The 21,456-nt window shown below is 52.5% G+C and overlaps 2 protein-coding genes across 3 annotated transcripts; one reads left to right on the top strand and one right to left on the bottom strand.

Moving 5' to 3' along the window:
* The first annotated feature begins 2,957 nt into the window (after positions 1–2,957).
* Positions 2,958–16,149, top strand: L3MBTL2 (L3MBTL histone methyl-lysine binding protein 2). Of its 2 annotated transcripts, XM_072333453.1 has the most exons (17): positions 2,958–3,051; positions 4,160–4,439; positions 4,647–4,780; positions 5,100–5,223; positions 5,533–5,612; positions 6,489–6,606; positions 7,378–7,512; positions 8,135–8,223; positions 9,226–9,457; positions 9,763–9,842; positions 10,365–10,469; positions 11,641–11,788; positions 12,601–12,683; positions 13,035–13,269; positions 14,034–14,099; positions 15,035–15,157; positions 15,374–16,148. In XM_072333453.1, the coding sequence occupies exons 1-17, from the start codon at positions 3,022–3,024 to the stop codon at positions 15,481–15,483; spliced, it is 2,172 nt and encodes a 723-aa protein (XP_072189554.1). In that variant the 5' UTR covers positions 2,958–3,021; the 3' UTR covers positions 15,484–16,148. The 2 variants fall into 2 exon arrangements, with proteins under 2 accessions (XP_072189554.1, XP_072189565.1); XM_072333464.1 differs by lacking the exon at positions 14,034–14,099 and having other exon boundaries at positions 15,374–16,149.
* A 783-nt stretch (positions 16,150–16,932) lies between these two features.
* On the bottom strand, positions 16,933–21,161 carry CHADL (chondroadherin like). Its single transcript, XM_072352822.1, has 5 exons — positions 21,065–21,161; positions 20,389–20,552; positions 18,647–20,311; positions 17,901–18,067; positions 16,933–17,637 (listed from the first exon to the last, which is right to left on the bottom strand). The coding sequence occupies exons 2-5, from the start codon at positions 20,539–20,541 to the stop codon at positions 17,421–17,423; spliced, it is 2,202 nt and encodes a 733-aa protein (XP_072208923.1). The 5' UTR covers positions 20,542–20,552; positions 21,065–21,161; the 3' UTR covers positions 16,933–17,420.
* Between the last annotated feature and the right edge of the window lie 295 nt (positions 21,162–21,456).

Raw genomic sequence — 21,456 nt, 5'->3', positions numbered from 1 at the left:
CCCCCTCCCGAAGTCTACTTTTGTCCTCCAAGAATTTTTCTATACGAGAGTCTGAGCTTAAAAAAAACTAATAAAAGCTTTTGAGTATTAAATTTGTACATGTAGAGAGAAAGGCGCCATTTTTGCAAATAGCCGTGGGGGGGGGCAGCTGCCAAATGGATGTAGTATATATATTGTGGTTTCTGGTTTCTTGAGAGGATTCTTTTTTGTTTGTTTCTTTTTTTGGGTTTTTTTTTTTTGTTTTGGTTTTTTTTTCTGGTCGTTGTTATTTTTACATCTAACAAAGGAAAAAAAAATACAAAAAATAATAATGATAATTAAAAAAAAATAATAATAATTAAACAAAACAAAGAGGGTTAAGCAACAATTCCGACGGGGTGATTTTTCTTTTTAACCCGATAAGGTGGGGGGAAACAAAACAAAGAAGTCCCTGGGGTTTCTTCTTTCTGCTTGCTTTCTCTCTGCCCTGCCCTTCTCCCACCTTCTCTTCCACTTTCTTGTAAAACTTGAAAATAGAAAGCAAAAAAAAAAAAAGAAAAAAAAAAAGAAAAAAAAAAAAAACACCCGACCCTCAAATGTTGTACATCATGCAATTTAAAAGTTGATTTACTTATAAATACGAACTTTCGATCACTGTATAGACTGTTAAAAAAAAACAAATTGATTTCTTATTACCTATTGTTAAATAAACTGTGTGAGACAGACGGCCTGTTCTTCATGATTCTCCCTGCGCTCCCACTCGTGAACGAAGCCGGTGGGGTGGCAGGAGATGTGCCACGTCCGATGGTCGCCGCATAGGAGATGGAGAGCTTATTTAATGTATATGACTGCTTTAAAATGCAAACCTACGATAAGGGGACGCGGAGTGACCCATCAGTCTTATAAATGGATGCTTTCTTTTGGTACGGCCCTGAGTTTGTGTTTGTTCATGGCAATGTATTTTACCAAAGAAACGAGGTCTGATCTCATCAGCTGACCCGCACCCGGCCAGGCTGGGAGCAGCTGATGCTCAGAAGACCTATTTTGCATTTTGAAATGAGAACTATTGTTTGGATATGTGATATTAAAAGATCCTATTTCACTTGGAATACATTGTACAGCTTTTGGCACCGAAGTGTGAGCCTGAGAGAGAACCTCGCGTGGATATCCTGTAGATGTTGTACTGCAGTAGCCGATGGTTGCACTCATTTATGGGCTGCTCGTGGCCACTTAGCGTGGAAAGGCTGAAGTGCTCTTGGTCTCACCTGACAGCAATGTGTGCGGGCAGCTGCCTCTTAATTGAAGCACGTTCCCCTGTTTGGGGGCTATCCTGTACAGAAATGCTCCAGCTAGGGAGCGTGTGTTTATCAAAGCCAGTTGTGTGTGCCGGCTGTAACTGCATGCACGTGCCGTTGAACCTGCTGTGTCGTTCACTGCCTGAGAGCCCTGTGTGCAGAGTAGGCAGGGAAGGCTTCCCAGAGTACAGCTTTACCCCATGGGTGTGTATGCTGCGGCTGTGCTGGGTGTGTGGGGAGTAACTTGCACCTGTGTTTTGTGCACCTGAAGGTCTGGCTGTGGGCAGAGCACAGCACGAGTGTTGGGATTGTCCCTGTGTCCACGACACGAGCAAGCTGCCTTCAGGAAAAGACTGGTGGAAGATGATGGAGTGGAGAGCCTGACCGCACGGGAATCTCAGTCAAGGGCCAAACAAAAGCCATGGTCTATTGCAAAGTGGACAGGTGTTCATGGCTGTTAGAAACTTGGAATAAAAAGCTTGATATTTAGATACAAGCACAAGTACGATGATTGGTCTTACACAGGAGCACAAGTTGTGAATAGAAAGGTGTATTTGATGGCAAGATGCCTTCGGCAGGATGGTGGAAGGTCTCAGAATGGCGGGATGGCCCAGGTTGGAAGGGACCTCGAGGATCGTGAATCTGCAACCTGCCCGCCACAGTCAGGGCCACCAACCTCCCCATTTCATACTAGACCAGGCTGCACGTGGCCCCATCCAACTTGGCCTTGAACACCTCCAGGGACGGGGGCTCCCCTCCTGTTTATAGGCTGCAATGGGGTCACCCCATAACTTCTTTTGTCCAGGCTGAACAAGTCCAGCCCCTATCACAGCCTATCTTCATAGTGGAGGTGCTCCAGCCTTCTGATCATCTTTGTGTCCCTCCTCTGGACCCACTCCAACAGCTCCACGTCTTCCTTGTGCTCGGGGCTCCCTACCTGGATGCAGTACTCCAGATGGGGCCTCATGAGAGCAGAGCAGAGAGGGACAATCACCTCCCTGTCCCTGCTGGCCACCCCTCTGCTGATGGAGCCCAGGACACCATAACGTCCCTGGAAGGCTTACGGAACGCAGCCCTGTGCTTTGGCGTTCCCCGTCATGCAATCCTCATTCTGACCAGCCTTAGATGCTGCGGCCAGCCCCGCACCGAGCCCATTACCTGCCTCCTCTGCAGTGGAAGGCAGTGACCGCTGCTGACCCACTGAGGCAGCTAAGCCGCATGGTGAATAGGTAGGGCAGCAGGGCGGGATGGCTTCGGTCTGCATTCTCCATTCAACCACAGCAAGCTTTCTTTCCTTCCACCCAGAGCCCGGTTTTACTTTCAGCCCTGGCCATCTCAGGCTGCAGTACAAATAACAACCCTTTTAAAACCCCCTGATCCCGAGGGGGGGGGGAGACCTGCACAGAGCTGCGGGACGTGTGGCAGCTGCTAGCAGGAGACAGCACGAGTAACGCTACATGCAAAAGCTCTTCTTATCACAGCTGAGGCTGCACTAACGGCGGCTGTTAGTACGGCGGGTAAGGCGGACCGCCACGGCCCCACTACCGCCCGCGGCCGCCATCTTGCTCCCGCCCGGCCCCTTCTAGCGGAAATAGAACTACGCCTCCCGTCGTGCCCCGCGGGGAGCGCGGCGGGAACAAGCTCTTCTCCGATTGGTTCATTTTCTTCCGTCCGAGGCCAATCGGGTGCGCGGCTACGGGGGAGGTCGTGCTCCACGCGCGTGAGGCGGGCTAGCGTCCTGGGAGCCATGGAGCAGGAGCAGCAGCAGCCAGGGGAGGTGAGCGGCGGTGGGGCCGGGACGGCGCTGCGCTGCGAGAGGCCAAGTGCTCCGACGGCCGCGGAGCGCTGTGCCAAGCCCCACAGCGTAGGCTGGGGGGGGCTGGGCCGCCTTGTGCTCCACGGGAGACGCGCGGCCCGGGCTGTGGTGGCCGTTTAACCGCTGCTTGGGGGCGGTTCGCCTCCCCGTGTGTGGAGCCCGATGTGGGTACGGCGGGGCGTTGTGGTGAGGGGGCGCCGCGGGGGGTGATGCGGCTCAGCTTCCAGGTTCTTTTGGTTCCGGAGCAGCGATCCCGAGTGGTTTGCTTCCTGCGAGCTGAAGGAACGTGCGTCCGCAAAAAGGGCTGCGAAGGAGGATTTGCTGCTGGTCCTTCATTGCAACTCGTTCTAAATTCAACCCTGCAGAAAGCTTGTCCAGCCGACGTTTAGTCCGCACTAGTTTTGTGAGCTTTGGTGGCCGGGGCCTGTGGCTTCCACAGTACAGGGAGGACGTGGAGCTCTTGGAGCAGGTCCAGAGGAGGGCCAATAAGATGGTCAGAGGGCTGGGACACCTCCTGTGAGGAAAGGCTGAGGGAACCGGGATGGTTTGGTTTGGACAAGAGAAGGCTGCGGGGAGACCTCAGTGCAGCCTTCCAGTATTTGAAAGCATACAAACAGGAAGGGGAACGGCTGCTTATGAGGGTGGGTAGTGATAGGACAAGGGGGAATGGTTTTAAACTGAGACAGAGGAGGCTTAGCTTAGAGATTAGGAGGAAGGTTTTCACACAGAGGGTGGTGACGCACTGGAACAGGTTGCCCAAGGAGGCTGTGGATGCCCCATCCCTGCAGGCATGCAAGGCCAGGCTGGATGTGGCTCTGGGCAGCCTGGTCTGGTGTTTGATGACCCTGCACATAGCAGGGGGTTGAAACTGGATGATCCTTGAGGTCCTTTTCAACCCAGAGAATCAGATTCTCTGATTCTTTAGATTCCTGAATTTGGGATTGTTGCATGGATTTCTTGCACAGTCTAAGGCTTCTCTTTGGTCCAGAAGGCCTCCCAGCGGTGAAGACAAGCTTGTGAACGTTTGGCACAAAGTGTTTGTTTTAAAGCAGACCGGTTCTTTTGTTAGGCAGTGTCTTCCATTTGCAACAAAACTTCATCTTTGGAGAGGGCTGAGGAGGAAGGTGAGGAGGAGGAGGAGGAAGAAGAGGAGGAGGATGACTTGGACATCTTTGGAGGCTATGACAGCTTCCGGAGCTACAACAGCAGCGTGGGCAGTGACAGCAGCTCCTGCCTGGAAGAGTCTAGTGATGATGAGGTGGCAGATCGGGAAGTCAGAGGTCTTCCAGTCTCCCCTGTGCATCAGCCACCCACAAGCCGGATCACAGAAGACAGCGGCTCTGAGCCAGGTAGTGCCCGTTCTCCTGTGTGTGATGGTAAGAATGAGGGCTGGAGGAAACCAAAGTATGGTCTGGGTGCAGAACTGAACTGATAGTGCATGTTCTGTAATACATGGAGGAGCTGCTATGTGTAGTGGGGATTTCCTGGGCTTAGATCTGTCACTTATAAAGCATTGGCCTTGCTGACTGCTCGTGTCTTTGTGCTTTTCCACTCAGCTGTGTGCGAGATGTGTGGGATTGTGGGAACCAGGGAGGCTTTTTTCTCCAAGACCAAACGTTTCTGCAGCGTCTCCTGCTCCAGAAGTTACTCCTCGAACTCCAAGAAGGCCAGCATCCTGGCCAGGCTACAGGTGAGTCAATACCCCTCCTTCCCTGGGGATGGACTGGAATGCCCCTGTGTAGAGGGATGGATTTTTGCTGTCTTGTGAGTGCTCAAGCTGCTATTACCAGTGGTTTATTTCTGCTTGAAGCCCCCAGAGAAAAGCATACCAACTGTGAGATGGTATAGAAGCTGGGGAAGGGCATAGTTATATTTTATTCGTTGTATCTTCTGGTTCCTGAGAGCACTAATAGTAATCTGAAAATCATCCCTGGAGAGATATGTGCCTCCTCCTGGCCAGTTGCAAGCTTCTCTCCCTTCCTATTCCACTAATATTCCTTCTTTTGTAGGGGAAGCCGCCAACGAAGAAAGCTAAAGTCCTGCACAAGGCAGCCTGGTCTGCCAAGATCGGGGCCTTCCTCCATTCACAGGGCACGGGGCAGCTCGCAGATGGGACTCTGACAGGCCAGGACGGTGAGTGCAGGCGAGTCATGAGGAGGTCTATCTTTAGGAGGGGTAACTGTAAGATTAATAGCCCCATGCTTCACTCTGATTTCTCCGAGATGCCGTGGGCCCAGAGATGGCCCCCCAGCTCCATTTCTCAAGAGCAAGTGATGCCATTTGTGGGATCTTGCTCCTCTTCAGGGAAAATGCACTCAAATACAGAGTCCCTGCTCTCTGGGACAGAGTGCTCTGCCCTTGTTGTAGCCCGGAGGTAATTGAGTACTATGTGCCTTTTAGATAAACCTCTTTGCCTTACTTTCTTCTCTTGTCTGCTCCTAGCACTAGTCCTGGGCTTTGACTGGGGAAAGTACCTGCAGGAACATGGCTTCAAGGCAGCTCCAGTCAGCTGCTTCAAACATGTGAGTTCTTTGCTGTGCCTCTCAGTGTGTGGTACACTTTGCATGCACTGGTCTCTCTGTGCTGAGTGGAGAGAGGTCTGGGCAGAGGGTTCTTGAGTACTGCTTGTGAGGGAGGGAGCTGGGGTTTCTTACAGCTAAGAATGGGAGTCCTGTGGGGGGAGCCTTTAATTTCAAGGACAGAAGCAGAGGGAGACTTGGGAGGAGCACTGTCAGCGGTGATGTGTAATTACTGGTGTGGGTTTGAATGGGTTGGATGGCAGGCAGTTCACAGCTGCCTCTGACTTCTGTGGGGAAGTACCACACACAGTGATGTGCAAGGAGGAACAGTAGCTGCTTCTCCAGCAGGTCTGCTTCCTCTGACAGTGACTGGCAAGCCCTGTGGGCCGGGGAGCCAAGGCAGAGAAATGGAAGGCTACCAGTAGCCATATCCTCTGTTCTGTGGTTGGTTTTGGTTGGCTTGCTTTTTTGATCCATGATTAGTATTAACAAATTTAGGGTTTTTTTGAGTATAGATCAGGGGGATAATGGCAAATGTTATTGATGATTAGGCGTTTTGTTATCACAGAACGATGGCAGCAATGTAGGTTGCTCTGAAAAGTAATGCCTCTTAGTTCCATGGAAACTACGAAAGATACAACAAGCACAAGAACACTATTTGATAGTGCAAATAGTGCCTTCGTAATTTGAGATTGTAGAACAGCCTGCAGTGAAATAGTTAATTTCTGCTTCTTGGGATCCTCAACACCCCAATGAAATGTTTGTCACGGTTTGTTTGCTGCTGGCAGACACAAGATTCTGTTTAAGGGTCATTGTTTAAGGTGAAGGTGCTCAGGTTGCCAATGTTCCTTTCCCACTCTGGCTGCCTCAATTCTTTAGGTGCCACTCTTCGATCAGTGGGATGACGTGGTGAAAGGTATGAAGGTGGAGGTGCTGAACAGTGATGCCGTGCTCCCCAGCCGAGTGTACTGGATTGCATCAGTCATCCAGACCGTAGGTATGCCTCCAATGCAGCTCCCAACAGCCAGGCACAGCTGACTGCTGGGGGAAACCTGAGTGAGAAGGCCATAGCTGGTCATGTAAAGCATCAGCTCTTTGGAGATCATCAATTCATAGGATTGTAGAATGGCCTGGGTTGAAAAGGATCACAATGATCATCCAATTTCAATCCCCCTGCTATGTGCAGGGTCACCAGCTACCAGACCAGGCTGCCCAGAGCCACATCCAGCCTGGCCTTGAATGCCTCCAGGGATGGGGCATCCACAGCCTCCTTGGGCAACCTGTTCCAGTGTGTCACCACCCTCTGTGTGAAAATCTTCCTCCTAATCTCTAACCTAAGCCTCCCCTGTCTCAGTTTAAAACCATTGCCCCTTGTCCTATCACTGTCCAGATTCATAAACAGTTGTTCTCCCTCCTATTTATATGCTCCTTTCAAATACTGGAAGGCCATAATGAGGTCTCCCTGGAGCCATCTCCAAGCTAAACAATCCCAGTTCCCTCAACCTGTGTTTGTAAAAATATTGCTGAGGGATATTGGAACAGGAAATACCATGGTACAAAGGTGGGGGGAAATCGGCATCTGATTCCTTTCCTGGTTGCTGGGCCCTTTGCAAGGACTGGTCCGCCTCTGTAATGGTTGGGGAAGCTCTGATAACCTGTGTGGAGTTCTGAATCCCTTGCTGTAGGGAATAAACCTGTAGTACACAAGAGGGAAAAGAGAAATTCTGTCTCTGATGCCTTTCTTTGGTTGTTTGCTCTGTCCTGACAGGGTACAGAGCCCTTCTGCGATATGAAGGCTTTGAGAATGATGATGGCCATGACTTCTGGTGCAATTTAGGCGCAGTGGATATTCATCCCATCGGCTGGTGTGCCATCAACAGCAAAATCCTGGTGCCACCACAAAGTGAGTGTGGGAAAGAGAGGCCAGCACGCTTGCTTGGCTGCCTCAGCTTATGCATGGTACAGTGGGATGGACACTCTTACCCACAGCTCTGCTTGTGCTCTGCTGAGACAGCTGGGGCTGTTTGCTCTGCATCTCCCTGTGGCTGACCCAGGGGGGTGCTGGGTGCCAAGCTGCTATGTTACATCTGTGGACAGAGTCTAACAGATGTAGCCATTCTTCCTTCTGACCTTGACAGTAGCTAGGTTTAGCTTTTGGGGATTCATCTTGTTTCTGAGCAACACACTGGCACCAGTTCTTGCTCAACTAGCACTTAGGAGAAGGATGCTACTTGAGCAGGACTCTGGCAAGTGGATTTGTTTGGCATGACTTACATGTTTCTTGTAATACAACTTCTACATCTGGATGAGTGCAGTTGGATGTCAGCTTGTTGCAGTCCCTTCTGTGGTGGTGATTCCTCGCAGCCCGTAGTGAGGGTGAGCTGCAGAGCAGAGTCTGCCTGAGAGCAGGGAGAGTGTCAGAGTGTGGAGGCCTTCTAGTTCAGATGAATTGTACTTAGAGAAGAGGAAAGGTGTAGTACAGTCCTTTGGTCATAAGGATCTGCTTTTTCCCTGTGCGTGTCTAGCTATCCATGCCAAGTACACTGACTGGAGAAGCTACCTCATGAAAAAATTGGTTGGAGCCAGGACCATCCCAGTGGATTTTCACATCAAGGTGAGACCGTGATTAAGGTGCTGTTTCCTTTGTTGCTTCTCAGGAAGCTGAGATTTTGGGGTTTTTTGCTGCTTGTTCCTGGGCCACAGTTAAGAGCTCACGCTGTGGAAGGTGCTGGAGGCAGGCGGATGTTGTCTGTGTGTTTCTCCTCCCAGCATTCCATTCCCATCTGATGTGCAGAGGTGGGGGAGCACCTTCCCTTCAAAGATCTGCATTCAGTTGTAGGCTGCTTGAGGTGTCAAGAGTCTGTTTAGAGTGTCCTTAGTAGTTCTACAACATTCTGGGATCTCCGGTGAAAAAATGTCATGTGTTCTATACATGCCTTTGAGTATTTGCAGGTGAGTACAGATAGGCTGTTATTCTATCCTAAGCTTTTAGGTTTGTTATCAACAAACTGCAGGTCTCCAAAAAGTCAATCAGAAGGCAGCCAGTGACTCACTGGGTCTGTCTGTAGCGTAACTCCAGTGCTGGAGATGGAGTTGGCAGGTGGTTTATCATGTTGCTCAATCCAACTAAGAAAACAAAAACAAGGACCTGACCTCTTGAAGTCTACTAAAAATCCTGTTACCCTTTGGGAAGCTGTACATCTTTGACAGTATCCAACCTTGGAACCTTTGTGGCCTCTTTTATGGCTGAAAAAGGCACACAACTCCGCATTCAGTTCCTGCTGAACAAAGAAGTGGTATTTTTCTCACCTAAAATGTTCACACAAGATGCTGGCTGAGCACGGCTCCTGGTCTGGGGTACCTGTTGTGAAGCCACAGGACTAAGGGAGATTTAAGGTGTATGTGCCCAGCCATGCTGTCATGTTGTGGGGCTGGCAGCTCCCTGTGCCTCTGATGAATTCACTCCCATGCAGTATTTCCCAGAGGTGTCTCCCAGTCCGTTTTCGGCAGTGAGAGCATCTGAGCAGAGTGTGTGTGGAGGGGAAAGCTGTTCCTTTGAGGTCTCTGGGGAAGGAAGGCACTGTTTGGTCACTTCACCTCTTCTTCTTGTTGCCAGATGGCAGAGAGCATGAAGTACCCATTCCGGCAGGGCATGCGGGTGGAGGTGGTGGATAAGAACCGCGTGTCCCAGACACGCATGGCAGTGGTGGATACTGTCATTGGGGGTCGACTGAGACTCCTCTATGAAGATGGTGACAGCGATGATGACTTCTGGTGCCACATGTGGAGTCCCCTCATCCATCCTGTGGGCTGGTCACGGAGAGTGGGCCACAGCATGAAGAAGACAGGTAGGGAGCAGGCCCACACATGCATCTTTTGGTTTGCTTTGTGCTGCCCAGCTCTACTGTTAACACCTGTCCCATCGTGGTGGAAGATCAGGCATTTGTTTTTGTGTGAGCTCTGTATCACAGCCTGTTATAGGAAGATGTCGAGGGATTGATCTGTTTCTTATCCATCTGATCTGGATTTTATTTAGCTGCTGAGTTCTCAGCAGACAACAGATAACTGATAGCCGGGATGTTTTCTTGCTGCGTCTGCTGCAGGTTTCTCACTGCTTTTGTTGTTGTTTTTTTTTTCTTCCCATTCCTTACAGAAGAGAAGCGCAGTGACATGGCAAACCACCCCACCTTCCGCAAGATTTACTGCGATGCTGTTCCCTATCTGTTCAAGAAGGTAGGACAGGTCTTGCTTTCTGCCATGGCTACAACACAGGAAGTAGTGATACCAGTTCTGCGTGTGGCAGTTAAGGGTGGTTCGTCTGTCTCCCTTACAGCTGTAGGACAGTGAAGTGTTTGGAGATGTCAAGACTGAGGAAAGTCAGAATAAAATGACAGAAAAACTAGAAGATGGCATCAGATTGAGGAGCTCAACTGAGTAGTGAGCAGTTGCTCAGAGTTTTGACTAGAAGGAAGCAGCTAGATTGTACTGGTGGGGCCTGAGATCAGAAGGAGACTTTACTGCAGAGCATTAGCCAAGAGTTCGGTCTGGCCAGAGCTTTGGCAGGAACTTGCTGGTGCAAGGACAGTATTGTGCTGTCTGCCTCTTTATATTGTGTTTAAGTTCTTTATTTCTCTGCCTTTCTTAGGCTGAGCTGAGTAGAAAAGCTCTAATCCAGTTTGCACCTGGGGAAGTTGGTGTCAGGATGGGGCTGTCTCACACCCCTGATAATGCATGGTATTCTGGGGTCTCTCATAGGTTCGTGCTGTATATGCTGAAGGTGGATGGTTTGAAGAAGGCATGAAACTGGAGGCCATTGACCCTCTGAATCTGGGCAACATTTGTGTGGCCACTGTTTGCAAGGTAAGTTTTGGGTGGGGAAGAGAAGGTCTTCTGGCTTGATCTGAGACTTCCCAGCCTTTCCTCAGGTCTTTGCAAATGAATAGGACTGGGTAGGATTTTGCCTGGAGGAGAAGAGGGAGCTGTAAAGTGGAGCTGTCAAGAGAAAGGTAGGCAGCTGGTATGTGGAGGGTGTGAATTGGGGCATTAGCTCAGAGGTCTGACAGGCTGATGAGATCAGTAGCTGGCCATTCACACCTATTTGGACAGCAAGAAGATGAGCATGTGTGATCTGTGAGCTAACTGTCCAGGGTGTGTGACTGGCAACAACCTTCACACTTGGGCATGCAGTAGGGAAGATCTTCAGTAAAGAGAGCCGTCTGTAGTGCTGCCTTGAGGAAAGAGAGAACTGATAAAAGGTAGTGGCAGCATTTTTTCAGTGGGCAGCATTCATAGGTTTGGGAAACTGAGGATAAATGCATCTCTGACTATCTCTCCTGATGAGGTGATAGCAGGCTTTCCTCTTGTGCTGGTATTGGAAAGTGAATTGTTCCACCGGGTTTCCTCAGGGGGTGCTCTGCATCTCCTGAAGCATTGGGTTTACTTGGGCTTTCCCTGCACCTTCAAGAAGGTAACTGCTGTCATAGAACAGCAAGCAGAAAGCTGTGATACTTGGGGTCTGGCAGGAGGATTCTGAAGAAGTTTTGTCTGGAAAATGTTCCCTTTCACCAGTTCTTTGAAATGCTGAGAGGCTGGGGGTAGTTGTGTCTACATTTGGTCAGTACTAATTAGCTTCAATGGGCATTATGGAATGAGTCTCACTACTGTAGGTAGCTGCAGGTCTCGATCGGGTCACCTTCCCTTCAGCCCAGTATCAAACTTACATTGTGTCTGGTGTAGAGGGGCTCTGGGCTGGCAGCAGGATCTGGTTTTGGGGGACAGCAGAGCTCCTGACTCTTTATGGCTGAGCCCTTATTATAAAACTGTTGTGTCAGTTGCAGTCCTGCAGCAGTTGCTGCTCTGAGGATTCACTTATGTTATGCTGGCTGATGTATCAGGAGAAGCTACTGTACATCCTGGAGCATATAATGTTACATTTTACTGTCTAGAGGCAACGGTGATTCAGCTGTGGGTGCTGTTAAGTCTCTCCTTCCAAAGGATTTTAGAGCACTTTTGCCTTTCACTCCGATCTTAGGTGCTCCTGGATGGATACCTCATGATCAGCATTGATGGAGCCACGTCTGATAGTGGCTCTGACTGGTTCTGCTATCATGCTTCCTCACATGCCATCTTCCCTGTCAACTTCTGTCAGAAGAACAACATTGATCTGACCCCTCCAAAAGGTGAGATTTGGACTCTGGCCTGTGGCACAAACCTGTGCACAGAATCTGCTGGACTGAGCTTTTCTGACAAGTGGCAGATTGAGATGAATCAGGGTTTCAACTTCCCTGTTTTTTGAGAAGACAGAGCTGGTTGGGGGAAAAGCCAGTGCATTTTTGCTCTGATCCAGTATGGAGTCTCTGTATTTTGTGAAATAACATTTCCAGAGGGCATTAATGTTAGTTTAGCTCCTGGAGGATCAGGGGACAGGTGTACAATTTCAAGTGAACAGTCAGAGGTATAACAACGCTGGGAAGGAATAACTAGAGCTATTGCTTTGTGACTCAGACCGCCACAGTTGACAGAAGTCACCTCTTCTTGCACAAACAAATCAAATCTGATATGCCATCCCTCTAAGAGTGGATTTTACTGCCTCATCTGGCCATGCCCAAAAAGGCCTACTCTGAATTTGTGTTGCAGCACTTTTGTGTAGTGCTGTTCCGTCTTTCTTTGTTGTTGCAGTAGATGGGATAAAGGTTCCTTTTAGTGGTTTGTTTTCAATTCACAATCAAACCACTTGATTGTTTCTTCTCACCTATTTCTGTGGTCTGGTACATGACTGACGTGGGTGTTCAGTGTTGCATCTTTTCTCTCTGCCCACTGGAGGGAGGTGCTGGACTGCCATGGAATCTGTACTCAAAGTGTATGTCCAAAATTAGGCTGTACGTGCTTTTGGAGGTGGTTACTGTGCTTCCTTCTTGCCCATTCTGCCTTTTCTCTCAGCTGATCTGCACAGTGGCTGTGTTGCTCTTCTGACCTCTTCTTCCTCCTTCAGGGCAAGATGCAAAGACCTTCAACTGGGAAAGTTACCTGGAAATGACAAAATCAAGATCTGTTCCAGCACGGCTCTTCAACACTGTGAGTGCTGTCCAGGAGAAGATATTTGTTTGTAGTCAGCAAGAAAGAGCACAAGAATTCTGTCTGTTATGGAGTGGTTGAGGCTGGAAGGGACTTCTGTGTCCATCTGGTCCAACCTGCTTGAGCAGGGTGCTCGGACCCACATCCACATGGCTTCTGAAGGTCTCCAGGGAGGGAGGGAGATCCTACAGCCTCCATCAGCAATTTCTGCCTGCGTTCAGGCTTGAGGATGGGCTCTTTCTTTCTGCTTGCTGTAGGCAAGCCTGTATCTGTTATAGGGAGCTGCCGTCATGTGGCTTTGGACTGGGTGCAATTGCCTTGGGTTTTCCTTTATCTTTTCTGTGCACTCAGGACTGCCCAAACCACGGCTTCAAGGCAGGCATGAAGGTGGAAGCAGTGGACCTGATGGAACCCCGGCTCATATGTGTGGCCACAGTGAAGCGTGTAGTGCACCGTCTCCTCAGCATCCATTTTGATGGCTGGGACAACGAGTATGACCAGTGGGTGGACTGTGAATCTCCAGACATCTATCCTGTGGGGTGGTGCGAGCTGACAGGTTACCAGCTTCAGCCGCCTGTTGTTCCAGGTAAGTGAAAGCTTGACTGTGGTTTCTGATGCTGGAGACAAAGGTGCCCTCCCTCCTTCTCTGTGAGTGGCTCCTCATTTTGGATCTTGTATAGAGGAGGGATTTGACAGCCTGGGCTCTGTTGGCTCACACAAGTCCTTCTCTGCAGCTGCACAACCTTGCAGCTGGCAGAGGAAGGAGTCTGTGATGAGGAGAAAACAACCTGAGGTTTGAGGTTGGCTCAGGTTCCCCTCAGCATCCCTACCTACACAACACAAGAGAGCTGCTCGTGCTGAAGTTGGGTAGAGTTCAGGTGGTCCTGTCCCTGCACAGCTCCCTCTCAGTAAGCACACTACAGCCTCAGCCAGGCAGCAGGGGCACCTCAGCTATTGCTCCCTTATCTCATCATTTCTCTGACTGTGAAAGGTAAGAGTGTCCCTCTCAAGAGTTTATTCCTTTCCTTGTCACAGGGAGGCCATTGCCTCACCTCTGCAGATTTTTTCCTTCTGCATCCAAGCTACAGATCTCTTTTTTTTTTGCCTGTCCCTGCCCAACCTGCACTAGGCCTCTCTCCCCTGTGCTGCCCCAGCCTGCCACCCTGTGCCCTCCTGTGGAAGCACAGACAACAGCTGCACTGTGGCCTTGCTTTCCCCTCAGCCGGTTGTCTCGGGAAGAGGGTGCTGACGGGGGGACGGGTATATCTTGTTTCTCGCTTATATCACTTGATCCCAGTTACCTACTGGTTATGGGACTTGGCTTTCGTTTCCCTCTCGTCTCTATGGCAGAGCTCACAACTCCAGCGAAGGCCAAGGAGGTGCCCAAGAAGAGGAAGAAACCCTATGGAAAGAAGAGTGAGTGATGTTTGACTAGTGCCCTCCCGCTCGCTCGCAGGCTGGGCCCAGTTAGAGGAACCCTGTCTATGATCTGTCAGAGCAGGAGAGAGAGGCCTCGTCTTGCTGTGTTTGCTCTCAGTCAGCTCTGGGTGTGACAACTCAGCTTCATCCTTAATCGCCCCCATTATCCAAGAGCAGAGCGCTGTGTGTGTGTGAGAAGGCTCTCACAGTCTTTTCTGTTGGCTGAGGTACAAATGGTGCTTGTTTCCAGGCGTGAGGTGTGCTGCTTTCCCACCATGTCTGTGGTAAGAGGGAGATTCTTGGCCACAGCTGGAGGGCAGCTAGAAAGCAGCCCTGGCTGCTTTGTGCTGAAGGAAAGAAAGCCTTAAGATGGCTGAAGAGGCCAGTAGTGGGGCTGGACCATGTTGCTGTTCTACCTTGTCCTTGTTGCTGTCACTGTTGCAGTAGGTGTGGCAAGTAATGCATAGACAGGCAAGGAGTTCCTTTCTGGGGGGGTGGAGAGGAATGGACATCTAAAGAGTATAAAGACGCTGAACCTAAATAAAAACGTCAGCTAAAAATGAAACTATCAATGCTACGCTGTCCATGCCCTGGAGCCACCATACCCATCTCCTAGGGCCAGACCCAGACAGGTAAGCAAAGCTTTAATGGACTCCAACAGGACCACCTCCTGGGAATTTAAGCACACGCTCAAGTCCTTTATCTCTATTGAAGGACAACGTGGAGGAGCATATGCTGAGACGATGAATGTAGAGTTCTTCTTCAGTAGCTCCTTTTCTTTTGAGTAACCAGTTGGCAGCTGGTGATGCTGGTGTAGTTTGCTGGTTGGTTGCGCTGGTCCCTGGCCTGTGGCTTCTCAGTGGAGCTGGGGTGATGATTTACTGGGGGAAAGAAGCGCACGTTTTCCTATGTTTTGTTATCTCTTTCTTAAGGAAAAAAGTTACCTGCCAAAACCCGCCCCATCAAGCAGACGGTCAAGAAGCCTCCCATGACACGGATGAAAAGAGAAGCAAAAGCTTCCAGCAAAGCTTTGCCAGATCTGGCGCCTGATGAGAGTAAGGGAATGAGTTACTTCACCCTGTAGCCATGTGCAGCTCTGCTGCTGGGGAAGGGGGTTGGGTGAGGTGCTCGCTGTGTGTTGGGGTGAAGCCTCAGAAGGGTTCCAGTTGCTCATAAAGGCTTAATTTTCCCTTTGCGTGGAAACAGAGAAGGTGGACCGTGCTGGCTTTCCCTGTATTTATTTCCTCTTCTCTCTTTCTGTCCATTGCTAGTCATTGCTGTGCAGGTGAAAGAAGAAACCATCGACCCCTCGGAGGCAGTGTTTGAAAACACAGAGCTTCCCATTCCTATCAGCAGCATAAAGCAGGAGGATGCAGACTGACCTTGGAGCATCCTGCGGTTGCCTCACCTCAATTGTGACCCTTTGGCAAAGGTCCTGTCAGTGGGAAGTAGAAGACTTAGAGGAGACTCCTCTCTGTGGCAGGCCACCCTGCATCATCACATCTCTGCTTTCTTGATGAGCAGGAAGATTGCCCCCAGGCCTGCAACATTAAGCCTTAGCAAATAGACTCCAGAAAAGCCCCAGGCTTGCAGAGGAGCACGAATGGGGTGGGTGCTGCTTGCAGCAGTGTGTTCCCAGCCCCAGAGGCGTCTTTCGGAGCTGAAACCCCTGGTGGGGACAGAGGCTGCCAAAGTGCAGAAGGGCAGTCTGGGCTCTCAGCTGCGGCTGGAGGTGTCAAACCTGTGATGTGAGATGATGTGTGCGGGTCACGCGTGTCGGAATCGGCTGCCATGCTGTGCTCCGTGGGTGCGGCTGCTGCCTTCGGGAAGGGCAGGAGAGGAAGAGGTGAAAAATGGAAGAGAAAGGACGATGCCTCTTGAGTGAGCAAGAGACCTCTTTGTGTATCATCACTTCTTGCTTTGGAACCCAGAACCGCAGCGTGCGTGGTGCACAGTTTGAGGTTTTTATTGTTTAGTAATCCTACTGTCAATCTTGATCGGCAATCTGTATCCTGAGGCCCTGTGGATTAAATGAAGGAAGAAGCCAAAGGCTTGTGTCGTGTTTTCCAGAATACCAGGCCTACCCAAACTGGGGGAGAAGAACAAATCTGAAAGGTCAGTGTGGCAACAGAGGCCAAGAAGCTTTCTATAAGTTCCTGTGAGCTTTGTACAGGTGGGGAAGTGCCTGCCCTGCCCGTGGTGCTGTGGGCCCTGCCTGGCTGCAGCACATCTGCCTTGTTAAATGCTACAGGGAAATGACGGCCATGCAGGGCAGTGTCTTAGTCATGAAATGGCTGCCCTGGCCCCACTCCCCTCTCCAGTTTCCAGGCAAAAGCCTGCAATGCCAAAATAGTTCATGCTTTGAAAAGTGCTTTGTGACAAAATGATGATAATAAAATGGCAAGGATGACAAAACTAACTAGTGAACACCGGGGAGAGTGAAACACAAGTGGAAAAGGTGATGATCATCGGTCTCAAAGCTGATGGGTGAATTGGGCCATTGCAATCTGCCCTTTAAACGTCCTTGGGTCTCTGAGGAAACTCGTAGCCCAAGGAGGGCCATCAGCAAAGTGTTACGGAGGCAGCCTGTGGGGTGTTAATGGAAGGCAGGGAAGGGGATATAACTGCATACCTGTCCCTGCCTGCTCCCCAGCCCTGAGTCTATGCAGCTTGCATTAGATGCAGGGGGATCCCACTCCAGGGCAAAAGCAGAATGTTTCCTCTCTTCCCCTCCCAGCAGTGCCAACCCATGGCCTGCTGCAGGGAATAGGTCAGGTATGCTGCTTAGGAACGGGGTGGGTGAACCATCAATCAAACTGCAAAAAGGAGAAAGATTTCAATCTGCTTTTGTTTTAATTCTAAGGAGCAGCTGGGATTTCATGCAGTGTATTCTTTGATTAAGACTGTTTTCTCCTAAGATTTGGGCCGGCACAGGATGTTGTGCTGCTTCCAGTCTTGCTCCACGTTGTTTCAGCATTTCTGAACGCTTGTGGATCCAGCTTTTCCACGTGGCTCTTGAAGGCTTGTGAAGGTAAAGCAAGCATATGGCCTTGCTGTCGGAGTCATCGGGTAAAGCACATTGCAAACACTATGGAAGCTTTCACACAAGTCCTTTACAGGAATCACGTGCCTCTATGTTCTGCAAGGACAAACCTTGCATCCACCACCCTTGGCCAGGGCAGGTCAGCATTGCTCTGCTGTGGCCAAGCTCTCTCCTTCATATCCTGTACAAGCTCTGTGTTGCTGCAGTGAGGACAAGCCTAGAAACTGCTCTCACCATGTTGTAGGAACAGCCCTGTAGCTCTTTGCATGCATTTCCTAAGCTTTGCTTTTCCTGAAGCCTCTGGATGGTGTTTTCTCTGATCTCTTCTTCTTGCCGGGCTTTCTTGCAGCCTTGGCCTTGTCAGCACTGGCTGCTCTGGCTGTCCAGCTGGGGCAGTTTTGGAAAGCGGTGGAAAACTTCACCTTCTGCCCCTGGGCTTCTGCAGGGGATGCACAGGTGGCCCCAGTGCGCAAGTTGAGTTTCTCGATCCACCTGGAAATGAGGCAGAAGATCAGAGGAGGAGCAAAAGATGGAGCAAAACCGCATGCGAGTGGGTATGAATTGCTGCAAAACCTCGTGCTCAGGTCCTCGCCTGCCTAGGCTTGGAATATCTGCTCATCCCAGCGCGTCACTGCTCTCCTCACACTCTTTTTGCACAAAGATGTGTCTTTGTGGGACTATAATGCAACCAGCTGGACCTACATCACCAGTTGGGCAGCTCTGAGTGTCCCTGTGGCTGTGTTCGCAGCACTCACCTGTGCAGGGGTAGCAGCCGGCAGTCGCAGTGAAAAGGCACATCCCTCAGATTGAGGATTTCCAGCCCTGTGAAGTTGCTCAGGTCAGGAATGTTGCTCATTTTGTTGCTCTCCAGGTGCAGGCTTTTGATCTTGGGTCCAAGGCCAGCAAAGGCACTGGGGGAAATCTGCAATGAAACAAGAGTGGGGCAAGGGCAGCGTTGCTGAGCAGAGCAAACTCTGCTTCACTGCCACTCTGGGGAGCTGAGAGCCTGTCCTGAATTTGGAGCACCCAGGAAAGAGTGGTTCTAATCAGCAGTGACCGTGGGTCGTGTTTTAGGACTCAATAGACCCTACGCAGTGTTACAGGTAAGAAGGTGACTTGCAGGAGGTCACAGAGTGAACTCTGGGCACTGTGAAAGGTGTGTGGTCTGTATGAGACTGGTGTGAGCACCGAATTCTTGAGGAGGAGAAATTCAGGGTTACAGCAGAGGAGTCCCACAGGAAGGGTCAGCAGAAGAGGAAAAACTGGGATTTGAGGGAAGAGCAGGTTGAAGAAGGGTTACAGGAATGACCTTAAGATGTGTACCCCGTCATTCCCTGTCTTTAAGGAACACAGGGACTGCAGCTGTCCCAGGTCAGTTGGGTGTGAGGCAAAATCAAGACGTATCTCCATCCCGGTACAAGGAAGCTTCTCCCTCTAGCTGAGCTGTGGAGCTTCCAGGGGACAGAGGTACCTGCAGTGCCTGTCCCCTGTTCACACGCACCTGCTCCAGCCCCATGTTGTCCAGGTAGAGGTGCTGCAGGCTCCTGGCCGCGGGCAGGAAGGCGCCACCCCTGATGTGCTTGATGGGGTTTCCAGACAGCTTCAGTTCACTCAGGACTGGCAGGTGCTGCAGGGAGGCTGTGGGCACCTCCTCCACGGAGTTCCTCTCCAGGTGTAGCTTCTCCAGCATCTTGGTGGCAGCCAGGGCAGCAGGCTCGATGCTCCTGATGGCGTTACCAGCCAGGCTCAGCCATCGCAGCCCCGCCAACCCTGCCAGGTCACCCTTGGCCAGCTCCCCAATGGCGTTGTGCTGAAGGTGGAGGGAGAAGAGGTTGGGCAGAAGCTGGAAGGCACCCGAGGGCACCTGTGTAAAGGCGTTGTGATCCAGGTGCAGGTAGGAGAGCTGCGGGACCCCCTCAAAGGCAGCGGGCACCAATGTGCTGAGGTGGTTGTCAGAGAGGTAGAGGTAGACCAAGCTGGGCAGCCCCCGCAGCGCCCCGGGGTGCAGCTCTGTGATGCCGCAGCTCTGCAGGTGGAGGGACACCAGTGCCTTCAGGCCCAGGAAGGCACCCGTAGGCACCGTCCCCAGGGCATTGCGGCGTAGGTCCAGGAGCTGGGTGTCTGCAGGGAAGCCACGAGGGACCTTGCGCAGGCCTCTGCTCTCGCAGTTAATGTGGTGGAATTCAGGGGAGCAGGCGCAGCCCGCAGGACATGGCCCACTCGTGGTTCCCCCAGTCTGCAGTGAGGGCACGGTGGGGGTAGGGCCGGGCAGCTGGGGCTGTCCACACTTCATCTCAGAGGGCCGCAGGGAGTCAAGGGGTCGGCCCTGGAGGGCTGGGGGTGCCACGCAAGTCCCCTCTGCCTGCACTCTTGCCCGCCCCGTCCAGCGGTGGAAGGGGAGCAGGAGGCAGGAGCAGAGCAGGGGGTTCCCATCCAGGCTGATCCTCACCAGCCTCCCGGCCCCCACCAAGGCAGGAAGCCCCCGCAGCTGGTTGTGTGTCAGATTTAGCGTCCTCAGCAGGGGGCTGCGGGAGAAGGCATCTGGTGCCACGTCCTGCAGGGCCGCGTGCTCCATGGAGAGGTGCTGGAGGGACGCCATGGCCACGGCCTCCTCGGCCAGGTAGGTGATGGGGTTGTGGCCCAGCTCCAGCCGCGTGGCCTCGCTCAGCCGTGACAGAGCCTCGCTGGGCAGCGCCTGCAGCTCATTGTGGTCCAGGCTGAGCCTGCGCAGGGCGGGCAGGGCTGTGAAGGCCTCGCTGCCCAACACGTGGAGCGCATTGTGAGACAGCCGGAGCCACCTGAGGCTCTGCAGGCCCTGAAAGACCATGTCAGGGAGGTAGACCAAAGCGTTCTCCCTCAGATCGAGGAGGGTGAGGGATGCCAGCCGGCTAAAAGCACCCGGCTGCATCTCCTCCAGGTTGTTCTGCCGCAGGATGAGGTGCTGCAGGGAGGACAGCCCGTCCAGGGCCTCCTGGTAGAGGACAGCGATGCTGTTGGAGGCCAGGTTGAGGTGAAGCAGCCGCCCCAGCCCCCGGAAGGCCCCTTCCTCCACCCTGTCCAGCTGGCAGTTGCGCAGATCCAAGTGTGTGAGGTACGGCGTGCTGAGGAAGGCTCCGGCTGGGACCACCTTGAAGCTGTTGCCTCGCAGGTCCAGCTGCTTGGTGAGCTGCGGGTCACGCAAAGCACTGTGTCACCACGGGGCTGCGGCCCACCCCTTCCCATCCCCTCTGGCTCCTCACCCACCTCGGGGATGGTGTCAGGTACGGCTGTCAGGTTCCGGCTGAGGCACAGGACGTGAGCACGGAGGTTGTCACAGATGCAGACTGCAGGGCAGCGGGCCGCAGCTGGCCGTCCAGGTGCCAGAGCCAGCGCCAGCAGCAGCAGGAGCAGCCCCATGGCGGAGGCACCTGCGGCCGGGGAGAGGCAGCGGTGAGGGACGGCAGCAACGCTTTTCTCACCGCAAACGGCATCTGCTGGGGCCGGGCAGCGGGTGGGAACTGATGGGACAGCCGCTTGTTCCAGCACACACGAGGCAGTGGATTTGAGCAGCCGTCCCGGGCTGCCACGCTGCTCCCAGAGCTCCTCCTGCCGCGCTGTGGAATAATGCTCCGCTCTGTTCAGCGGCAGTAAAGAGCCGGGGTTGGTTTTGGCCAGGAGGCAGCGAGCCCCATCGGGGGGTACCGGAGAGGGGCCGGCGCTGGGGGAAGCACAGAGGTCTGCCGCCACCTTTGTGCAGTGGGGCCGACGGGGCTCAGACACGTGGGAGCCACTGTAGCTGTTCAGCCTCCCACCCCGATCCCGGCTCTACGCTCCTCTCCTTCGCACCGCGGTCGCATCCCAGCGGCGGCGCAGCTCGCGCAGCGGCCCCAGGCCTGATGCGGCACAGCAGCAATGCCCTCCCCTTCGAACACACACGCACCTTTCGGGCTACACGCAGCTCCTCGAGAGACGGCAGGGAACGAGGGAGAAGCTGTTGCGTCCTGCGGCTGTCCGGCTCCCGCAGCAACCACCTCCCCCCACCCCGGGCTCTCCGTGCCCGCGCCGGTATTTGGAGGAGCAAGAGCTGAATGGGACGCCTTGTGTCCCTTTGCCAGCAGCGCTGGCTGGAAGGAGCCAGGAAGGGGGGAGGAGGAAGAGGAGAGTCCCCTGGGGATGGGGCAGCGGCTCGGCCGTCACCTCCTCTTCACCTTACGGGGCTGAAGGCAGCACGATGGAAAGGCCAGCCCTACTCTTTCTCATTACCTCTGCTCACAGACACCCCCAGGGTCGCTGCATGCAGCCAGAGCTCATCCTCCCCTCTGCCACCGCTGC

The sequence above is a fragment of the Excalfactoria chinensis genome, chromosome 1 (genome assembly GCF_039878825.1).
Source record: "Excalfactoria chinensis isolate bCotChi1 chromosome 1, bCotChi1.hap2, whole genome shotgun sequence".
Classification (NCBI taxonomy): Eukaryota; Metazoa; Chordata; class Aves; order Galliformes; family Phasianidae; genus Excalfactoria; species Excalfactoria chinensis.
The sequence above is the reverse complement of the archived record's forward strand: the minus strand, read 5'-3'. Positions and strand labels throughout refer to the sequence as shown.